This window comes from Dama dama, chromosome 31 (genome assembly GCF_033118175.1).
Source record: "Dama dama isolate Ldn47 chromosome 31, ASM3311817v1, whole genome shotgun sequence".
In the NCBI taxonomy this organism is placed as follows: Eukaryota; Metazoa; Chordata; class Mammalia; order Artiodactyla; family Cervidae; genus Dama; species Dama dama.
The window spans coordinates 12,061,056-12,084,903 of record NC_083711.1 but is presented as its reverse complement, the minus strand read 5'-3'; the positions used below and the strand labels follow the sequence as shown (position 1 = coordinate 12,084,903).

Below are 23,848 nucleotides of genomic sequence, written 5' to 3'. Positions count from 1 at the left end.
CCTTATTGCAAAATTCAGACTTAAATTGAAGAAAGTAGGAAAAACCACTAGACTATTCAGGTATGACATAAATCATATCCCTTATGATTATACAGTGGAAGTGACAAATAGATTCAAGGGATTAGATCTAATAGAGAGCCTGAAGAACTATGGGTGAAAGTTTGTGACATTTTACAGGAGGTGGTAATCAAGACCATCCCCAAGAAAAAGAAATGCAAAAAGGCAAAATGGTTGTCTGAAGCGGCCTTAAAAATAGCTGTGAAAAGAAGAGAAGCGAAACGCAAAGAAGAAAAGGAAAGATATTCCCATCTGAATGCAGAGTTCCAAAGAATATCAAGGAGAGATAAGAAAGCCTTCCTCAGTGATCAGTGCAAAGAAATAGAGGAAAACAATAGAAAGGGAAACACTAGAGATCTTTTTAAGAAAATTAGAGATACCAAGGGAAGATTTCATGCAAAGATGGGCACAATAAAGGACAGAAATGGTATGGACCTAAGAGAAACAGAAGATATTAAGAAGAGGTGACAAGAATATACAGAAGAACTAGACAAGAAAAGATCTTAATGATATATATAACCACGATGCTGCGCTCACTCACCTAGAGTCAGACATCCTGGAATGTGAAGTCAAGTGGGCCTTAGGAAGCATCACTACTAACAAAGCTAGTGGAGGTGATGGAATTCCAGCTGAGCTATTTCAAATCTTAAAAGATGATGCTGTGAAAGTGCTGCACTCAATATGTCAGCAAATTTGGAAAACTCAGCACTGGCCGCGGGACTGGAAAAGGTCAGTTTTCATTCCAATCCCAAAGAAAGGCAATGCTAAGGAATCTTTAAACTACTGCACAATTTCACTCATCTCACATGCTAACAAATTAATGCTCAAAATTCTCCAAGCTAGGCTCAACAGTATGTGAACTGAGAACTTCAAGATGTTCAAGCTGGTTTTAGAAAAGGCAGAGGAACCAGAGATCAAATTACCAACATCGTAGGATCATAAAAAAATCAAGATAGTTCCAAAAAAACATCTAATTCTGCTTTATTGACTATGCCAAAGGCTTTGACTGTGGATCACAACAAACTGTGGAAAATTCTTAAAGTCTACCTTACCTGCCTCCTTAGAAATCTGTATGCAGGTAAAGAAGCAACAGTTAGAACTGGACATGGAACAACAGACTGGTTCCAAATAGGAAAAGGGTTACATCAAGGCTATATATTGTCACCCTGCTTATTTAACTTCTATGCAGAGTACATCATGCGAAATGCTGGACTGGATGAAGTATAAGCTGGGAATAAAGATTGCCGGGAGAAGTATCAATAATCTCAGACATGCAGATGACACCACCCTTACGGCAGAAAATGAAGGGGAACTGAAGAGCTTCTTGATGAAAGTGAAAGAAGAGAGTGAAAAAGTTGGCTTAAAACTCAACATTAAAAAAACTAAGATCATGTCATCCAGTCCCATCACTTCATGTCAAATAGATGGGGAAACAATGGAAACAGTGACAGACTTTATTTTCTTGGGCTGTAAAATCACTGCAGATGGTGATTGTAGCCATGAAATTAAAAGATGCTTGTTCCTTGGAAGAAGAGCTATGACCAACCTAGACAGCATATTAAAAAGCAGAGACATTACTTTGCTAGCAAAGGTTCATCTAGTCAAAGGTATGGTTTTCCAGTAGTCTTGTATGGATACGAGAGTTGCACCATAAAGAAAGCTGAGTGCCGAAGAGTTGATGCTTTGACTGTGGTGTTGGAGAAGACTCTTGAGAGTCCCTTGGACTGCAAGGAGATCCAACCAGTCCATCCTAAAGGAAATCAGTTCTGAATATTCATTGGAAGTACTGATACTGAAGCTGAAGCTCCAATACTTTGGCCACCTGATGTGAAGAACTGACTCATTTGAAAAGACCCTGATGCTGGGAAAGATTGAAGGCAGGAAGAGAAGGGGAAGACAGAGGATGAGATAGTTGGATGGCATCACCAATTCAGTGGACATGAGTTTGAACAAGCTCCAGGAGTTGGTGATGGACAGGGAAACCTGGCGTACTGCAGCCCATGGGGTCCCAAAGAGTTGGACATGATTAAGCAACTGAACTTATTAAGCATATATGAAAAGCAGTTAACTTAAGCAGAAATCTTTTATTGTATTTTAAACTGTCATTTTTAGTGTTTTAATAGAAATTAAGTTTTTGGTCTGTTTTATGAATATATAAATTTAAGAACATATATATGTATATAACACATTTCAAAACAGCCTTTGATTCACTCCTAGTAATATAAATGAGATATTCTCCTTAAAATATAAACAACCGTATAATGCAATGGTGGAAAACTCTGACAAATACCAGTTGGTGTCAGATGATCTGAGTTGTAAAAAATATACAGTGAATAAGTTCTCCCAGAATGTTTAAAAGCATCTGGCTGAGAAAGTCATGGGTCTCTGGCATCATGCCCTCTACACAAAGTCAATTACTGTATCTAGGAAGCCATCTGCATTCATTTCCCAGGTACACCATGAAACCAGAGTTGCCTGAGGGAAGGCTTGAGTCATATACAACAGGAAGTTTGAACTGTAGCCGCACATGCAGTTAAGATATTCCAGTAGAGGTATGACTCTTAGTTCAGGCTAATTCCACTGGCTTAAGCACTCAGTAGGAGGAATACACCAAATATATCATGTTTTAACTCATAGAGTTAATATTGTCATAATTTACATTTTAATATTTTATCGAGTTTTCATCTAATTTTATAGTATTTTCATCAAAAATAGTTTATGTTTTAGCTCATAAATTCTTAACATTGTGATGTTAAAAGACAGGGATTAAAAATAAAGGAAAGCTGTTCGTGTTTTACAGCTATTATCTTCATGAAATTTGAATACTAAAGGGAATAACTGTATCTATGTGTTTACTACAATTGTTCCATATTTACCTAGATCTAAATCACATCAAATTTAGAATATAAATAAAGATATGCTTACATCCCGTAGCTCAAATAGCATAATGTCTTAGATAATCTCCACTCTGAAAAATTACATGAAAAAGAGTAAAATCATGGTAAAGTTAAAAAATAATAGAGATTACAGACTATCTCTAATGCAACACTTCATCTGCATGAGTTCAGGTGCCCTTCACAGAGGGTGGACACCCTATGGAGCACTTGGTCAGGTCCCATGGAGGCATCTCTTGGACCGCCTTCATGAATTTCTCTGGCAGGGGATGTGATTGCCTTTCCCCACCATGGCAGATACTGTCATGATTTGGGACAGTGTTTCTTAATTATCAAATCATTCTATCATATTGATTTTGCCATGCTTGTTAAAAGCTACTTAGGTCACTAAAAGAGAGTGACTTTGAGTACCTCTTGATAAAGAGAATGATATCCCACTAAAGTAGGTGAAACTTCAAAGTGTATTATGCAGCAGAAGTACCTCAATCATTTATGGAGAGAAAATAATTATTCACTTTTTCAATCATAGGTAACTCCAATACAGTTGTCTATAACTTTCATAACTATATAAAATTAGATAATAACAACAACAAATAACATGGGAGGGTAACAAATAAAAGATTATTGTGGTCTGAAATATGGATTGCTTTTGACTGCTACATGAATTTCCTAACTCCTAATTGCTCCTTGTTTTTCAATTATAGGAAGGATACATGAATCAAGGCCAGTCATCATAATTCTTTCCCCATTTTTCCAGGACATAGTTACTTGTTCAGGGTGGACATTTGAACCAAGCCAGACAAATCCATTCAGAGGTACTGATCCAGAGCTTCAAGTGATAGGGATCCTTCCTCTGGAACTACAGAACTAGCTAGATGAGACATTGCCACCATGTTGAGAACACTTGTTCTCAACTAATTCTGGAGAAAGAAACAAGCAGAGGTGTGCCCTGGAGGTCCTGGCCAGCCAGTCCTTGAGTGTGTGGCTAATTGCAGATTTATGACATGAGCCAGCAATCCTACTACTGGGCATATACCCAAGAGAAGACCATAATTCCAAAACATACAGGCGTCCCAATGTTCATAGCAGCACTATTTACAGTAGCCAGTATATGGAAGCAACCTAAGTGTCCATCAGCAGAGGAATGGAGAAAGAAGATGTGGTACATCTATACAATGAAATATTGCTCTTCCTTTAGGTCTATCAGCTCCCTCAGAAACTCTCTCAGCTAAAGGACATAATGCAATAGATCCAGGGCTTGAAAAGCTGATGTGGTAGAGTACTTACACACCTTCATATATTTGAATAATGCCATCAACTGATTAATGCAAGAATGTTATCTAAACAAAGATTCTTCTGATGTGTGCATCACTAGTCCACTTAATCAATTATATTAAAATATCTATTGTTGATCAGTGACAGAATCTAGGGCCTATGAGGCAAACCTTTGATCACTGACGTGCTATTTCAGGCTCTCATGAAGTCCAGTAAAGAGTGAGTGAATGTCTATATACTCTTCTTTAGTGGCTTGGAACTCACAATCTCACAAGGCAGAATATTTCAGTGTTTTTAGTTATGTGAAAAATTTCTTACTCATGTTAAGCTGAAAGTGTTGCTCTGTGACTTGAGAAAGTGTTCACTCTATTCCTGGTATCAGCATAGAGCTATTTGAGTTCTATTACAGGGTATACTTATGGCACATAACTATTTTGAAATTTTTGGAAACAGCTTTCATATTTCTTCAAATTTTCTCTTCTCTAAAACAAACATGCTCAGTTATTCTAAATGTATCTCAAATACAGAGATCCTGGGACCAGATGCCAGGTAACACATTTAGGTAAAATCTTCCACAGACAATTGAATTATTCATTTTCAATTCCTAACTTTAGAGGTACTAAATAGCTTATATCTTTGAGTATATTAAAACAACTTAAACAAAAGTAATGCTTATATTTTCTGATTATAAAATTTAGACTCACTGGAGAAAGCTTGACAAACAGAAAATCATCCAGGAAAAGACTTACCATTGAAAGCAGTAATGGTGGTTCAGTAGTTAAGACTGTGTTCTAACAGGGTAAGTATTTGATCCCTGGTTGGGGAACTAAGATCCCATATGCCACATGGCTTGGCCAAGAAAAAAACATTTTTCTACAGCGTATATTTCTTCTGTGATTTGAACAATAAAAGTACATCCCTCCCTACAAAGCTGTAGCCTTATAATTTGAAAACTGATAAATAACTAATAGTTAAAAATAAAGTACATGAAAATAACTCTTTTCACCAAAAAAGATAAATATTTCTACCCATTAACTACTTTTGTAACATTTTTATAGTGATAATGCCCTGAGAAGAACAAAATCATTTTACTTTTGGAATGCAAAAATATTTAAAAGCCAGCAGTGAAAAAACTGAATCTTGAAAATGGAATTCTTTTCTGAATTTGGGTTTTATTATTCATAGTCTATATGGGTTATTGTTGTTCAATTGCTAAATCCTGTCTACCTCTTTGCAACCCCATGGACTGCAGCACGCCAGACTTCCCTGTCCTTCACTATCCCCATAGCTTGCTCAGACTCATGTCCATTGAGTCGGTGATGCCATCCAACCATCTCATCCTCTGTCATCTGCTTCAAGGACGCCCCTCTGGTGTCTTCCTCCCGCCTTCAATCTTTCCCAGAACCAGGGTCTTTTCCAATGAATCGGCTCTTCACTTCAGGTGGCCAAAGTATTGGAGCTTCAGTGTCAGCCTCAGTCCTTCCAATGAATATTCAAGGTTGATTTCCTTTAGAATTGACTGGTTTGATCTCTTTGCTGTCCACCATTTATTGGATCCCTGGGTTGTTACAGATATGTTCTCTGCTTGGCATCTTACAATGAGTCATCATCTCCTTTAATCTCCACTTTATATAACAGAACCAAGGCCAATGACCATAAGCATACAGCCAGCTCCCTACACTGCAGCATCCAAAGGGCAGAGGGCTCAGATTTCCTGATGCTGACCCTCAAGCAGGACTTGTCTCCTTTCCCAGTTCACATGATTAGCAGTATATAACCTCAAACTTGATCAGACTTTGGAAACAAAAAAATTAATCTTAAACTTTTTCATAAATCCATTGAAAATAATTTTTCATCTTTATACCATTAGAGGCATTTTAACTTGTCATTTTTATATTCAAAGTAAAATATAGTTTAATTATCTGTGATATCATGATTCCTAGCAGTACTAAAGTGAGTGGTATGCAACTTACATGTCCTGGATCTCCATGGTCTGGTATCCACAGAGAAAGAAGCAAGTAGCAGCATATGGCCATTACTGTTTGTTAAGTCAATCAACAAATTTGCTAAGCACCACACTGGGCTTTAGAAGCAGAGGAGGGAAAAAGATAAATGCCTAATCCTCAATGAGCTTGCACTTTAGAAAATCAGCTGAGACTATTAAGCAAATAACCAAGACCCATTCATATACTGGGTAGTGCAAAGAAGGATGTAGACAATGTCAGGATTGAAAGAAACGAGAGCAGGCTGCTAGAGTAGCAATGATCTGGAAGACATTTCTGATCAGGTGAGAGCTGAGGTGAGACCTAAAGTGGAAAGCATGAGTCTGCCTTTTAATGAGGCATGAATGGGCATTGCAGGCAGAGAGAACCATGAGCTGAAAATGAGAAAACGTTCTGTGTGCTTAAAAGCAGAAGGAAAATAGCTATATGTAATGAACTAAGAGAACCAAGGGGGTGGGATTGGAGAAGTAAATATGGAATAAATCAGTGGGGAAACATAGATCAGAAAAGTGAAAGTGTTAGTTGCTCAGTCATGTTCCACTCTTTGAGACCCTATGGACTGTAACCCACCAGCCTCCTCTGTCCATGGGATTTTCCAGACAAGAATACAGGAAAGGGTTGCCATTTCCTCCTCCAGGGTATCTTCCTGGCCCAGGGATCGAAACTGTGTCTCCTGTGTTTGCTGCATTGGAGGCAGATACTTTATCTACTGAGCTGGGCTGACACAATTAAAATTTTTTCAATTAAAAAATGGAAAAGAATTCTCTTCTGCCTATACTAAGAAAAGCAGGAGCCAAAGTGAAAACTGTGAGGTTAGTGCTCAGTATGAGTTCATTTATATCATTCAGGAATATAATGGAGAACATTTTTAACTCATCTGGGAAAGTCCAGAAAGACCCTGAGGGACGAAATAGGGAGAGGTAGAGATGGCAGAAGGAAGAGTGTATGCAAAGGACTGGAAGCATGAAGTGTTGAGGCAAATTTCAAGAATTGAAAGTAAATGAACATGACCTTCAGGTTGAAGTGTGTTTCAGAACACTGATTGGTGACATTGTAAAAGTAAGTAACTGAACTCAAAAGAGCCCTGGATGCCAAACTTCAGAACTGGAGATTTATTCGTGAAGGATGGAAAACCAATGAAGAGCCCAAAGTAGAGACATAATCAGATTTCAGTCTTGGAAAAGAGATGTGCTTAAAATGAAGATAGTAAATTCCGAAGGATCAAGACTATTTAAAAAAAAAAAAAAAGAATCATCGTCAGGGTGTTTTACTCATCCAGTTAAAAAGAGGGTGAAGATTTGATTTCAAAGAATAGGAGACAGGTTCCAGCATTATTCAGGAGGAAGCATGATGGGAATATTAACTCCATTAAAAGGTGAGCTCAATAAAATCTCTGTAGATTTTGACTATTGTATTCACTGGCATTATCTCCAGGGCATAGAAAAGTAGCTGGGCACCTAAAAAAAGGTTAATGAAATAGTTGTTGAATGAATGTATGGATGGATGAATTAGTGACCAATTAGGGAGACCAAAGTTTTGTTAATTAAATATGTATTAATCACTAATCAGAGTATAGATATAAATAGAACTATATATACCTATCCATTTCTTTTTCTCTCCCTCTCCCTCTCTCTCTCCTTTTCCAACTATCCACTCATTCATCCATGATTTATCACCTTTTCTATGTGTCATTTTACTTACGTATATTGTAGCAAAAGTTATTATTTTAACCTCAAACTGTTTCTCACTTACAGAGACTGAAAATAGAAGATAGAAGAAATCTTTGTAACTGCAAAGTGAAAACTAAAACTGACAAATGGAGTTTAAGTTTTTCTGTATAAGAAAATTCACAAGAAATGAGAAGAGATTCTGAGAATTAAAAAATTCTACCAATCATTTGAGGAGTGAGGTGGAGATGAATGTAGAAAATTAGAGGCAGGAAAGGAAAGTGGCTGGTGACAAAAAGTTCACGTGACTGAAGAGCTTCTAAAATTAGGGATAGCTATCAATTAATTTTTAAGATCGCTTTTTCTTTGCATTTTTGTTACCCAAACCCTCCCTATCAAGCATCTGGAGGTGAGAGATTAAGAAAAATGAATTATTATTCACATCTGAGATGGCCTGGGTAGGGAGAAGAAAATCAACCACAATGCTAAGATATAATAGGTGGCTGTTGTTTTCGTTTAGTCACCAAATTGTGTCCAACTCTTTTGTGACCCCCTGAACTGTAACCCACCAGATTCCTCTGTTCATGGGATTTCCCAGGCAAGAATACTGGAGTAGATTGCCATTTCCTTCTCTAGGGGATCTTCCTGACCCAGGGATCAAACCCATGTCTCCTGCATTGGCAGGCAGATTCTTTACCACTGAGCCACAAGGGAAGCCCTGTGATGAGCTTTTCTTCCCTTGAAAAAATAATTTGCTAGGAATTTATTTCCAAATATACTTTGTTCTCAAGATAAATTAATTTCAGCTAGTATTTAAGTTACATATCTTAGTTGTTCCTTTAGGTAAATAATATATCTTGCAGTAAGAGTGCTGTGTATTTGTATATATGTCTGAGGAGTGTCAGTGTTGAGATTAAGGGGTTGATGTGATAAAGGAAGGACATTTCTTTCTCCAGTAGTTTCCAATGGTTCTTAATAAAAACACAGGCTCATACTGGCTGCCAAAATGCAGGCATAGTCACTGCTCTGTGGTAGGCGAGCTCCAATTAGCCAGAATTTGAGGATCAGTCTTGTTCAGGCATAATCCAGGGGTAATTGCCATGGTTCCCTTCCCAAAGTCTTGTACTTTTAAACCACTCCTCTAAATCAGACTCCTGTTTAAGCTGTAATAACTCCAAACGAAGTGATGCAATAGCAGTCTTTATGGACAGACATGAAAACATTCACAGTTGCTCTACTAGTTGTCATGAGTGGTTTTTGAAGCTGTTTGAAGTGTACTTTTGCATTTGAGATGGCATGGAGGACACACAAGCAGGGAATTCCCTGACGGTCATGATTAGGATTCCGCACTTCCACTGCAAGGAACGTGGTTTCCATCTCTGATCAGGGAATTAAGACTTACATGCCATGGGGCATGGCCAGAAAAAAACAAATAAGAAAACAAACAAGAGGACAACAAAAAAGGAAATCCACCAATAGCGAGGGGAAGCAATAACAAGGCTAGTTCAGAGGAACTCCTAAAATTCAGATCATTAGTTAGACTAACACCTTTGACAACACCTACAAGACCTACTCTCTTTGCTTACAGATAATTACAATGTGAGGGAGAATACAGGCTTGCCCTTCCTATTGCTTTCTCAAACTCTATGCTATGTGGAAAAGATGATTGCAGGGTGTATATAAGACAGAAGATCCTGAACTCCATAACAGATCATCTGATTAAGTACCTCTTATATAAGAGTGCAGGAATATGCATTTTTAACAGATATCTTCAGGTTTTCAGATACAGTCATTTTAACAAAACATTGGCAGACAGTGAGATTTCAGAAACTTATGTATGTTAGTCACTCAGTCATGTCCAATTCTTTGCAGCCCCATGGACTGTAACCCGACAGGTTTCTCTGTCCATGGGATTCTCCAGGCACAAATACTGGACTGGATTGCCATTCCCTTTTCCAGGGGATCCTCTCAACCCAGGGATTGAACCCAGATCTCCTGCACTAAGGGTAGCTTCCTTACTGTCTGATGCCTGAAACTTAGAGAGTAGACTTATTCCATCTTTTCTAAAAAAAAACTTCCTCATTAGCCCACTAATGCTTGAAATTCTTTTAAGGGGAGACATATCCTATCAATCCACAATCAGAGATGGAGATCTGTCTGGTAGTTTTCAGATCTAATGTGATTTAAACATCTTTCAGTATTCTGTCCTAAACCCATGTTGTAGGGATTGGGGAGGTAAGAAGGCTGTAGGTGTTAGCTTAGGGTTCTCAGGAGAAACAGAACCACACTCTCTCTCATATGTATTTATTATAAATTTTTTTTTTAAATGGTTCACACAGTTATGGAAATTAAGTCCTAAAATACTGCTCTCTGAAAGTAAGAGACCTGGGAGAGTCGGTGATGTAATTCCACACGTGTCCTCCAAAGGCCTGAGAACCAGGAGTGCAGATGCTGTGAATCCTAGTGTAAAAGCAGAAGACCTATGTCCCAGACCACTAGTCAATCAGGAAAAAAGAAGAAGGGAGAGACAAATAGACACATTCTTCCTTCCTCCACTTTTGGTTGTAATCCAGACCTCAGTGGACTGAATGACTCCCACCTACTTTGGGGAGGTGAGATCAATGGTACTTTACTAAACCCACCAACTAAAATGCTAACCTCATCTGGAAACACCCAGGAGAATACACTCAGAAACAATGTTTAGCCAAATATCTGGGCATTCTGTGACCCAGCAGTGTTGACAATAGAAAATTAATCATCACGCTGCCTTTGTTAACAACTGGCATTGAAATCCCTCCAAACATAAAGCCTAGAGTGCAAGATGTGAGAACACTCGTTTTCACAGAATTTATGGTACAATTACAGAGTGGTTTTTTTTTTTTTTTTTTTTAATGTTATTAATGGAGTTTCATTGCGTACCTTAGCACTTGACATTTTGATCAGGCCATCAAAATATATATGCAAACATTTACTTTATTAAAAAATGCTCTTCACGAAAGCTATACTTTTATTATTGACAGACTTTTGTTTTGTGTTGCTGTGTTTTTCAGTGTAGGGTATGTTTGAGATCTAATAGGACTGAGGACTCCTTGAAAGAAGATGGTGACTGCTGGTCACTATTCTTTTTTTTTTAGACCATCTCATGACATCTAACCCACTTCCTGGAGTACTGCTTGTTAATGTATTAGCTAAGTACTAGTCAATATATTACTAAGTACTATTGGTTTTGATCAGCTTGCTAATTAATGAGGCAGACAGGCATAGAGTCCATTAAAATGAGATAGGGGAAACTTTCTATGAACGATTGTGGCAATATGACTCAGTTGGGCAAATTCTTTTGACAAATTATAAACAGCAAACTCTCCATTCTGGATTTTAAGGTCTTCCATACTCTGAACACTTAACTCTCTCAAATATATCTTAAATCGCTCCAGTTATGTACACCTGTATTCTGATGTGTGTTTCCCTGGACATCTCTAGGGTGTTTCCATATTTGCAGCTCCACTTTGACATTTTTTCAAAGCTTCTGTCACTTACGTCTCACACTGGGGATCCTGCTCTTCCCCAAGGTCTGTCTCAGTTACTGTCCTAGAAGAGTCTTCTCTGCTTTTGCATAATTAATCCATATTATTTCACCCCTCTTCATTGCTAGAGCATTTTATTTTTCAGATGTAGGTTATCATGGGTTGCACTGCATTTCCTTGTTTCTTTGATTCACTTTGTTTATGTTTTGTTGACGTGACTTCTCTATGGTATAGGAGATCTTATAGTCTCTACTGGATCTAATGAAAAATGTTTGTTGTACACACTACTGAAATGACAAAATGAATAATTTAAATTTGATCTTATTATTCATGGATTAGCACATTTTGTTCAAGTTGCTTAATGTCCTTGGTGATGGGTATGCTTATCCAGAAACTAAAGATGGCAGCACCTAAACTGTATTTGGTGAAAACCTTAGGTGAGATTGTTGATGCAAAGCACTTGCATATCTTTTTAAAATTTTCCAGGATAACCCTATAGATGCAAAGAAATAAGAAAGGTGGAAAACAAAGCATATTATATTGATAATACAGATAGTCATATTAAACAAATGAATGAAATAAAGTGAGATTTTCAAGTATCATTTGCCCCAAATTTTATGAGGCAGAAGTTTGGGCTGGGCTCACCAGGACAGGTCTTCTCTGTCCCACATGGTTTACTGGGGCTTGCTCTTCTTTCAGGGACCTCAGTTGGGATTGCTGGAATTACTGGGATGGTTTAAATTACTGGGATGGACTTCTCTCTCTGCCTGGCGTGTCATCTTCCATCAGGGTGGTTTGAACTAATAACATGGTAGGAGCATTCCAAAAGAGCAAGACTAAAAACTGAAAGACTGATAAGGTCTAGATGCCAAACTTGCTTAACGTCACTTCCTTTGCACTCTTTTGGTGAAAACAAGTCATGAGACCATCCCTCATTCCAGAACTGGGAAAGTAGACTTCATTCCTTAATAAAAGGAACTGCAAAAGTTTGATGGCCACTTGCAATCCACCAAAACAGAGATGGAGGAGAGGGATATGGAAAAGGCAAGATTAAAGAGGCCACAGAAATTGTGCTCTAGGTTTGGAGCAAACGTATCTAGGATTATTGACATATGAGACAGGTGGAAACTGGTTGTATGTACTCTAAGTAATAATTCATAGTTATAAAGAAAGAAAGATGAGGAAAGAAAAGAAAAGAAAGGATGATTGAAAGCAAACAGTAAAGGTTACGATTAGACGTTTAAATTCTTTTGAACTCTAATGAAGGAAGTGACATGATAATAGCAATGGCTGGTTGGAGGTGAGAATCTATGTTTCTGTATGTAGGAAATATGGAACAGAGGTGTGCGCCAGATGAGCAGAGGGGCAAAAGGACTATCTCAGTAAACTGAGTAAGTAGCATTTGATTTAGCATTAATGAGTGTAAATGGGAAGGGATATGGTTTTAAAATATGAAATGGAAGAACGGAGACAATCAGGACCATAGCAGGAGGCACCTGAGAGATCCTAAGTGAAGAAGAAGTAAAGTCACTCAGTCGTGTCTGACTCTTTGCGACCCCATGGACTGTAGCCCAAGAGGCTCCTCCATCCATGGGATTTTCCAAGAAAGAGTACTGGAGTGGGTTGCCATTTCCTTCTCCAGGGGATCTTCCTGACCCAGGGAACGAACCCAGGTCCCCCACGTAGGCAGACGCTGAGATCCTAGGTGACCATATAATTTATCATCTAAACTGGGAGTTTTGAGAGGAAAAGAGGGTCCTATTAATTATTATTCTGGGACCACAGGAGTTAAGCCAGAATGTAGCAGCCATCAATGTTTTAAGGAACCAAATAAAGTGTGATACTTATGAAGGTTAAAAAAAAGAGGAAACGTGAAGCTTAGGAAAACATAATGAATATTATGTTTGCCTAAGTTTAAGGCCAACAGGACAGACAAGTAAATTACTTTATAGGCAGAGAAAGCAAGTAAACTATAAAGAGCTTAAGACTTGGACTGATGGGAGATAATAACAATAATTATGCATTATATTTACATAATGCTTTATGATTAAAATGCTTTCACAGGCACTACCCGAGTCTCTCCTCTCAGCAGCTCTTTCAGGTAGAGAGGGTGGTTATTAGTCTCCCTATGTGGGGAGACGGCAAGGAAAGGCACCACATGGGAGAAAGCATACTCTTTCAAGATGCCTTGATGAGGGGGTTGGGGGTGGGCAGTGACCCGGTTGTATCCTTGGAAAGGTTATAGAACTGCTTTGAGCATCAGTTATTTTTTAACCCGCAAAGAAAAATAAGAAAAATTATATGTGTCCTTGTGCTTTTAGTCTACTTAGAAGCACATGGTGCATGTTTAAAGGTATGTATTCACTGTCTGCATTTTGTGGATCAGAAAACTGAAGGTCAGTTTGAAATGGGAGAGCTCTATTATAAACTCAGGTCTTCCTGTCCAGTGCTCTTTTACTAAGCCATTTGCCATTTACTGGAAGTTGAAAAATCAGGAATGAGTGAGTTCTCAAGAAAGGAGATGTATACAGGATCTAGGGAAGCAATAGAAGAGTAGTATTTCTTTAAAAAAAAAAAAAGAAAGAAAACCCTAAAGAGAAGAGTTGTCAGCAACAGTTTTAAGAAAAATCGAGTCAGAAAAAAAATAGTAAAAAAGTGAGATTATTGATACAAATCTTTGTCAGTCTTCAAGTGACCACTGTTTCCAGACCTGTCAAAATAGAAGGTATTTCAAGGGGTACAAAGTGCAATAGGAATGGAAGCTCAATACTCAGACAAGTCTGAGGTCAAGTTGAGGGTGGATGAGAGGGAGTAAGAAGTGGAGCCAGAGAAGGTGAGTGGAAAGTTGAGAGGCAGGTCTTTCCAGGGCACAGCAGGTTTAAGTCTAGAGAATTACTGATGAAAGGCAGGGTGGCCTTGAGTCAGCCCTCACTGAAGAGGTTGAGGAGGAGTTAAATAGAGAGGCTCACCTGTCTTGGCCTTAATTCCTTTCACGATCCTTTTCAACCTTACCATCCTATGATGGCCAAGTCGTTGTCAGCTCTGAGAGGGGACGGAAAAGGGATCTGTAAACAGCAGTGGTGTCTCCAGTGCTTCTGAGAATCTTCATACAGGTTTAGTACCAGCTCCAAGAATTAGTTTCCTCCTGATGAAGCTGAATGTTCCTTTGTTGCTCCTTCGGTACCCACTGAAATTTTCCTTCCACTTCCAATCATCATGGAAAGGATGAGATGGCTGAATGGCATCACCGACTCAAAGGACATGAAGTTGGGCAAACTCCTGGAGGTAGCAAGGGACAGGGAAGCCTACTGAACCATAATAACAACCAATCACCATAGCCTTTCATCCCTACTCCTGCCCTTATTTTTGTTTTACTATTTTCTAGTTGTGTCCTGTCATCATTATCAGCTGTCTTTTATACTTCCAGATCTCCTTTGTTATATCCTATTACTTTTTTTTTTCCTCAGAATCTATTTGACAAATTCATTTCTGCCAAATCCATGGACAGAATCAATCTTGTCATTCAGAGTGTGTGGGAGTTTTTGTTCAACTGATGAAAGCATTCTTCAGCCCACAGGGAGACCAATCATGATAAAATGTCTGATACATCTTTACTGTGGTAAAAGTTTTAGTCATTTTGCTATAGCCAGGTCCATATTTTGATTGGCTTCTTACTGAATCTTTTATTAGTTATTTCCACCAGCAAATTCTGAGATTTACTAAATCAGTCTAAATTGAGACTTTTACCCATCTGAAAGATATTTTCTTGGCATCCTAATTTGTCTGCAGTAATTCCTTAATGGGCAGTCCATTAAATAAATATTTTCTTGGAAATTATCCTGCTAAGGGTACTAAGAACACAAAACTCCTCTAGACTCACTTAGGAATTTAACTTATGATTGCCCCTCAATAAGGTTTTTTATATTGTGATTTGCTTATTTTCTTCTTTCCTTAATTCATCATTTATTCATTCTTTCAGCAAACATTTGCTATCTCTTGTGTCAAGTATTTTGCCATGCAGATATTCTTAAAAACTGAACTTAATTGCTTTTTCAAACTCCTATGGAATGAAAACTTAATCTTGTTCAGTGAGGGTCCCTCATTTTCCCAGAGTTGTATCCAAGCTCATGTGAAGACAAGTCATTGATCTGATCCTTACTACCATTGTTTGTTCACCTTGGGTTCTGTTCAGATTCCATGATTTTCAATTGTTGTGCCTCTCAGGTCCAGCCAGGAAAAGCGAAATCATTCTAAATATTCAGATTAGTAGAATTTAATAGAGGAACTTGGTTAGATAGATTGTGGGGAGATTTAAGAAACCAAGGAGAGGACCATGGAGGCTTTCAGACACTAATAACAGCAGAAAACTGCTCTTTTTCTGAAGATGGAACTTCCCTGGTGGCTCAAATGGTAAAAACATCTGCTTGCAATGCAGGAGACCGGGTTCGATCCCTGGGTGGGGAAGATCCCCTGGAGAAGGAAATGGCAACCCACTCCAGTACTCTTGCCAGGAAAATTCCACGGATGGAAGAGCCTCATAAGCTACAGTTCATGGCGTCGCAAAAGAGTGGGACATGACTGAGTGACTTCACTTGCACTTCCCTGAAGATGAGGGAATTAAAAGCGCTGATCATTGGACCCAAGAGATGAGCATCACTTGGCAGAAGCTGGACCTATGGTGTGGCCCATTCTAGCAAAGCTGGGAAGAAGATATAGTCAATGCTAGAGGCATCTGACCCAACAAAGAGAAAAGGGGTGGAGCTCTACTGACCTCCAGTCTTTAATCTGGGGTTACTATTGGCCAAGTCTAGTGAGCGGCAGCTGGACATGGAGCTCAGGAGACAGCCTCAGTGGTCTACACAGCACATTTCATTCCCAGATACGAATCATTTTTTTTCCCATACCTCTCTTCTGTAAAAGAAATTGTTTTCAGTTATAAGCTTTAAGTTAACACATTTTTATTATTTATCCTTTAATAAACATGATATTCTTTATAAGTCATTACTCTGAAGAAACTCCAGTAAGTTCATCAAAGGTTAGAGTCATTGGAGGTAGATAGTTTGTGCCTCTAATTTCTGTAGCATAGACACTGTCAAGAGATAGAAACAGAACTTGATTTACTTTAATTTTGTTATTTTACAACGACTGGGAGTTTTATTTGTGTTAAAGAAATTAAAGCAATAAAACCAAGTAAACAGAGCAATGATTTGAAAAACAAGCTTTACTGAATGTAACAAATAACTCTCTCTTCAAACAAATGCATGTACCCATGTGTCCAGGCTCACTGTCTATCTATCTACTGACTTATCTATCATCTATCTATCTGTCATCCATGGTAACTACATGATTTTCAAGACTTAGACCGACATAATTTTTCACTTTTTGAGTAGGAGTGCTTTGTCATTGACATTGTTTAGAAAGGCCATCATGTAAACACAATAAAAAGATCAGATTTCTGTGTGTGTGTTTGTGTGTGTTTGTGTGCTGAGTCACGTCTGACTCTTTGCAACCCCATGGACTGTAGCTCATCAGGCTCCTCTGTTCATGAAATTCTCCAGGCAAGAATAATGGAGTGGGTTGCCATTTCCTACTACAGGGGATTCCCAACCCAGGGATCAAACCCTTGTCTCCTACATTGGCAGGTGGGTTCTTTATCAGCTGAGCACTGGGGAAGCCCCAAAATCAGATTTCTAGGTGGTTTTCTTACTGCTCTTAAATTCTCTACAGATACAATTACCCCTTACTGCCTACACTTGGTGAGGACCTCAGCCACCACCCACTCTTGGCACACCACTGCATAACCTGGGGGGACCAACCTCCTAAGGACACAGATCAGAGCAGAGGAAAGGTAAGGAATGGATCTGAAGACAAACAGGCCATGGATGGCCTGCCCTTGTCCATCATGTGTGTTGCTGATGCGGTCTCACTAGATCCCAACAACAGGGACTTTTGAATGCTCTGTTCCATTCTTGGGAGAGTAGGAAATGTTCTTCTGTTCCCATTGAGCTCTAGCTGTGGAAAATTTGTCAAGATTACCACTTGGCCTTTCAGACTAAACACATTACAGAAGTGACTCTTATCTCCCAGCACTATGAGGACATGAAGAAAATTCTCAACGTCCTTGTCTCCACCTTGGTGAGGACACAGATCGTTTCTGTCCTTAAATTCTCAAGCCCATTTGGCAACCCGTCCTTTCTCTGTGTCCCAGTCCCTAAGAACTGAACTAGGATGGTACACAGGTTTCTCCCCAGGGACACACCGAAATCTAGACCATCTTAACTGTTCCTTTTTATTTTACCTTCATCCACAGAAATCATTGCATAATCTTAAGATTCAGAAAAAAACCTGATTCTGACTGAGCTATTTTATTCCTTGCCCACAGTCTTCTCAGAATGTAGGCTTTTCAGACTAAAATTCAAGGACTGGTCTTTAAATTTCTGAGTTCTAATGTTTCGTCTCTTCCTTGTAGAAGGAGGTGCTCCATGTTAGGTAAAAATCTCAAATTACTCTCCTGATGTATATAGTTTCTTGGTCATTCCCCAAATATTTATTAAGTCTCTATTTAGTATGGCTGACTTCTTGATTTCTCAGTGTTGGTATAAGTCATACAACCTTGTCATTTTCAGTTCTCTTAGCTAAAGTATATGAATAATGATTTCTGCACTGTTTACATTATGGGGTAGCTGTGGAGAGCAACTGAGCCCAACAAAATACTTTTAAATGTATCAAGATCTTTCTGCAAATGAAAAGAATTATTAGTGTGCATTTAATTAAGTTTGTATTCTGCAAAGCATTCATCTTTTAAAACATTTTAACCATGTGTGGCTGGATAAGATTATATTTCACCCCTCTCTGATCCTCATTCCAGAAGGAAATTAGCAATGCATGTCACTGGCTCAGTGGGGTAGGTAGTAAAACTGAAAGCAAAATCGCCTAGAAAATTTTCCTTTATTTATGCGTTTTCACTTCGGAAAGCCTAAGTATCTATGAAATTGCATAAAATTTTTGACAATGGAGGAGGAAATTTGTGGGTGTGATATTTTTAAAAAATATTTTGTGGGAGAAGGCACAGTTTGCTTCACAATCTGTCTACTGCTTGTAGACAGCTGGTAACCAAGTCAAGAGGTCAGGTTTCCACCATGACTCTGGAAAGTGGTATCATAGATCATTTGGACCCTGGCTGCAATGGTAGTTTAAAGTTCCTCTGGCCATTCTAATATGCAGTGAAGGTTGAAATCTACTTATCCAAGTGGCCAAGAATAAGGGAGTCTCAAGAAAAGACTGCCAAGCATAACAGAGAATTGACTGAACAGAGAAGCCTAAAGAGACCTTGAGAGCAGGTATTAGTAGAGTAGACATCTTCTCAGAAACCTTTATGGAGTGATGGTTATAGACCGATCCCCTGATCCCACCACCCAGCCACCGCTTATTCCTGCAGAAAGACTCCAAGAATTGTGTAAGATGTGGAAAAATGCCCCCAAAGTTGAATTTAAATCAGATTTTAGAAAATGAAGATGCATTTCTTCCACATAGGGGTTCGTGGTATGAGATTTGCATCCATAATACACCTTGAAATTCATTGCAAATTATTTTTTTGGTGTAGTAGGCTAAAGATTTCATCAAAGAGAGGGAAGCAGAACTATTGTGTTGTTTTTTTTTTCCCCAAAAGTACACTTTGATTAATGAAAGAGCAAAGAAAATAATCCTTAGTCCTTAAAATTTTGCCCCATATTCAGTATTTAATGTTGTCTCTAGTAATTTTATGATTCTACCAAGAGTTATACAATTTTACTCTGAGTCTCTGACTAGCAGGAAAACCTGCCTCATTTAGATTCTGGGACCCATCCTGCAAGGCTAATTACTTCTTCTGGTGAGCCAAAGGGTAAGACAAATGATTCTATGACAACCGTTAAGCATATATCTTGCTTGTCTTGATGTCTTATTTATTTGCCTGTGTAAGATAAATGACTGCTTTTCAACATGCCCAGTGTTTTGGCCTTTCTCAATTAAGTCTGAAAAATAAAACAATCTTAGGAAAAATAAATCTAAATTATTGTTTTTCTTATTTTTATTGCTATGATTTGAAGACATTTACATTTCTTTGGACTATAGCATTAATGTATTACTAATTTTTAAAATACAGTTTCATATTACCAAGGGTTTGACTCATCAAAATATTGCTGGTGGTTTGTAGAATGGAATGAGGGCTTGACATTAACATCTAGCCTTGAGTTATCTCTGATTTAATGTTTCAGAGTTATTAGATGATCTTTTGAGGACAGAATGTCATTTTCAAACTGACCCCCCCACACACACAGGGAAATAGACCAAAATCATTGAAAACATGTAACTATTTTACTTTATTATTTTGTTATAATAAACATGAACATAAAATAAATATTTGGCAAACAAATATAATCTCTTCACTGAAATTATGTATTGTATATGAAATACATTTTTATTATAAAATAAACACAATATTTGAAAAGTTAAAATTGAATAGATAAACATTAATTGATTCATAAGACATTGGAGGAGCATCCCATAGGAGTGGTCTTGCCCCACAAACTCTGTTTTGCCCCATAGACTTTGTCTACTCATCTCTCCCCTATAATATTGGCATGTTCAATACATAAGAAGTGAAGAATTGAGAAACAAATGCATACAATTCGAGTAAAACAAAATGCTTTATCTATACCTATTTATTTGAGAATAAAAAAGGAGGTACTTATTTTGGCCTGACTAACTGCCTGAATCATGACCTTGAGTCCTCATTCTACTTAGCGTGTATAGACCTGTGCAATGACTAAAGAATAAAACAAGGAACAGAAACCATTCCCTTCAACACCTAGACCTCAATTCATTAATTGGGGCTGTATTTACTTTTGATGGGAATTGAGTGTTCACAGTCTTCTATTGCTATATCTTATCAAGACAGATAATTCTGTTTGCTTGTAGGTACACATCATAGGTTTTGAAAGCATATTATTTTTCATTTATAAATTGTTTTCCTTTGTATATATAATTCTAAGCAAGTTTAACTATATACATTAGAGGCTTTAAAATCATCTTCTTAAATATCTTAGCAGAAATCAAAGCTCCCTTTTCCTAAAACTGTTTAATTGTTAATGCATTTGAGTTTCCTAAAGGATTAACAAATCTTTTCATTGAGCTAGCATTTCCATATTTTGATAAATTCAATTAAAAGCATTATTTGATGTCTATTGTTTTTCAGCTAATTGTTTAAAAAAGAAAGAAACCATCGTTTTAGCTGTCATGTTAGTAAAAGAAATATTTTGAAGAAATGATAATAGGTTATGTTTTAGAATATGCTTTATTGCTATGGCATATCAATAGCAATAGGATTTGGACTTTTTAACAGATAATATATGATAGCGAAAAAAGAGGAATGTATCATTAGATTACACAAATTGGACTGAAGATTGAGTCCAGAATAGTAAATGCATTTAATACACATGAGGTTAGAAGGTCCAAAGTAAGTCATTTCTCTTCCTGCCACAGGTGGCTACAGTCTATATGCCCTTTAAACTTCTCATCTCAATTTAAGAGCAGTCATAAAGCAAGTCTTCCTGCCTGGCGTACTTACAGTTTCTGGCAAGCGTCTATAAAACACCTGGATCATAATCCACAGTTCGAGCTGAAAGCAGGCGTTAGACGTAACTAGTGGAAGTCCTACTGAGCCCCGTCACTGTCCGGCGTGGATTACGTGCGTGAGGCACACGACGCCCAGGGGCTAAATATCTGTGCCTTGGATTCTTTCGGTTACAGCAGCAGAACCCACAGAGCAGACCCCCTCCAACGATGAGGACCGCAGTAGTGGCCCAGCCGATGAAGAGCGAAGCTCCCAGCTCTCGTTTCTGACCTACGTGGACCGCTGGGTTGTAGAAATCCTGGATGATGTTATTGGCCATCCAGCACACCGGAATCAGAACGAAGATCCCGGTCAGGATAAAGAGGACTCCGGAAATTCCCACGAGGTATGCTTTTGCCCTCTGGTTAGAGCCTGTGCACTGAATCTTCTTCATGCCACAGATGCCAACAAGCAGAGCAATCACAGACAGGGCCACAGACACACACATGAGGGCCCGGGCCGCCTCCAGGGCAGGCGGGAGGGCCAGCAGAGAATCATAGACCTTGCACTGCAACTTATCCTTGGCTTGTCGGACGCAGTTCATCCAGAGGCCTTCCCAGACCCTTTCGAAGACAATTATGTTGCTGCCAATAAAAGCCGACACTCTCCACTGAGGCAGAAGAGTTGTGGCAAGGGTCCCGACCATGCCGAAGAACCCAAGGACCAGTCCAGCGATTTGCACTGGATAAAATGCCATCGCCTTTGCTCTGAAGACTGATCCAATCTGCAACGGGAGCTGCTCACCATTCAGAGCAGAGAGGCCCCTATGAGTCTACAGCAGTCTCAGCTGATGTTCTATCGCTGTTACTGGGCATAACATTTTAGTCCAAATCCAGAGCAGTGACTGAACTTGGCTTAACTAGAAGTACCTGTTGTAAATGCATGCTGCTGTCCACATACACATACATTTCTGTATGGATTATTTAGTAGTCATATGGAATTGTTTCCCAGCCAATAAGAAGTAGCCAGAGGTGTGTCAAGAAATACTGCATTCAGTGTTCATATTTCTCATGTTATTGTTGTCTTAGCAATGTTGTAATTAAGTGTCAAAGCCACCATTGTGGACTCCTAATTACAGAGCTGAAAACCTCCTGTTTAAAAACCACTCTGATATTAAAGTATAAATATATGTGTTAAGCCACAACTGAAGACAATACCAAAACCTTGCCACTTCTTTGGAGAGCCTTTGAAAAACACTTTGCATTTTAGATAATCTATTATTTTCTGCCAATCTAAGCCAACTTTCTTTAACATGGTTAAAGAATTCTGGTATTAAAAAAGAGTTCTGGAGTCAAATAAATGTTTAGGTATTATTTTCTACATTTCTGCTAAAATCGTCAGTATTCTTGAAAAAGAGGCATGCTAAGCAAAACCTTCAGATTTCATGCTTTTTTATTTCTAAGATCCAGAAAGCAAGGTGAAGCACTTATTATTGAACTTACTGGTAATTATTATATTATATGTTGAGTAATAGCTTTCTCTCTAGTGAAATCATGTTTAGTTTATAAATGCTCATTAGCTATTTCTTCAATAGCAGCTTGGAATATACCACATTTATCAAAGTCAAAAATATATATTCCATTTTTATGGCACTGTGTGAAAGTGGCCCTTTGGATTAGCTGTGCAATTACTTAAATCCAGGTAATAAAAAGCTTTTTAGAGTTGGAAGACAGTTTCAAAGTCATCAGGCTTAAGTTTCCCATTTGCTAGATGTGGAGTGTGAAGTTTCTGGAGCACTATGCTAGACTAGCTTTGTAGTAACTGATCCAAGCTTCCCAGCTCCCCTGGAGAAGGGAATGGCAACCCACTCTAGTATTCTTGCCTGGGAAATTCCATGGACAGAGGAGACTGGTGGGCTACAGTCCACGGGGTCACAAAGAGTCAGACACGATTTAGCAACTAAGCAACGACAACAACAACAATGGATCCAGGAATAGAAATTGTCTCTGATTTATGGTGTATATCTCCTGTTTCTAATCTGACTCAAAAAGAGGAGGATAGAAGTGCTTTTTAAGAACTTTCATTTGAATGGGGCTAAACCTGACTTTCATGCCATCCCCTTGATCGTTTTTCAAATTTTCAAAGCAAGTAAAATTCAGTTGAGACTGTTTGAAAGTCCAAGACTCAAGTTGTCGTTCTTGATGGCCACATTCCTGCCATTGCTCAGACATGGGGTGGGGAGTAGGCTTAATTTGAGAAGCATAAAGATTTTGCTGAATCAAATTCTGAACTGGCCACCACCTTGCTCAGATTTTTTCAGTAGTCCTCTACTGCCCCCAAGATAAAAATTCAAATCCCTTAGCATAATGCAAAAGACCCATCCTTGCCTTGGGCCCTGCCCATTTTAACACTTATCTTTTGAACATGACTCCATCCCCTGTCTTCGCATTCTACTGCAAGGAATCCATTTCAAGGATGAAAACTACTTGAAAGCAAGCACACTGAGTATATTCTAGGTAGGAGGCATTACGGCTTCCAAAAGGTCCTCCATTTCAGTCAACAATAGGCCAAAAGATAATGGGTGGTCCAATATTATCCAGGTTTAAAAAACCCATTGATTTAATTAGAATATGTGAAAAAATTAAGTTTCAAAAAAGTGTTGTTTATCTGTCTACCTATCTACACATCCATCTATCATCTTTCTATCTTATTTGCTGTTTTTGTTGCTTTCTTACTACCATCCTAGACCAAAGGAGCATTTCCTGTCAAAGAAATGTGAATCATTGAGGAAACAGATGACTTCTGTATATTTCACAGTTTCCTGACACCAGTACAG

At 38.4% G+C, this 23,848-nt stretch overlaps 1 protein-coding gene across 1 annotated transcript; it reads right to left on the bottom strand.

The window, feature by feature from the left end:
- Positions 1 to 21,091: 21,091 nt before the first annotated feature.
- CLDN17 (claudin 17) lies at positions 21,092 to 21,769 on the bottom strand. The gene has a single exon (XM_061133982.1). The coding sequence runs from the start codon at positions 21,767 to 21,769 to the stop codon at positions 21,092 to 21,094; it is 678 nt and encodes a 225-aa protein (XP_060989965.1).
- Positions 21,770 to 23,848: the final 2,079 nt, after the last annotated feature.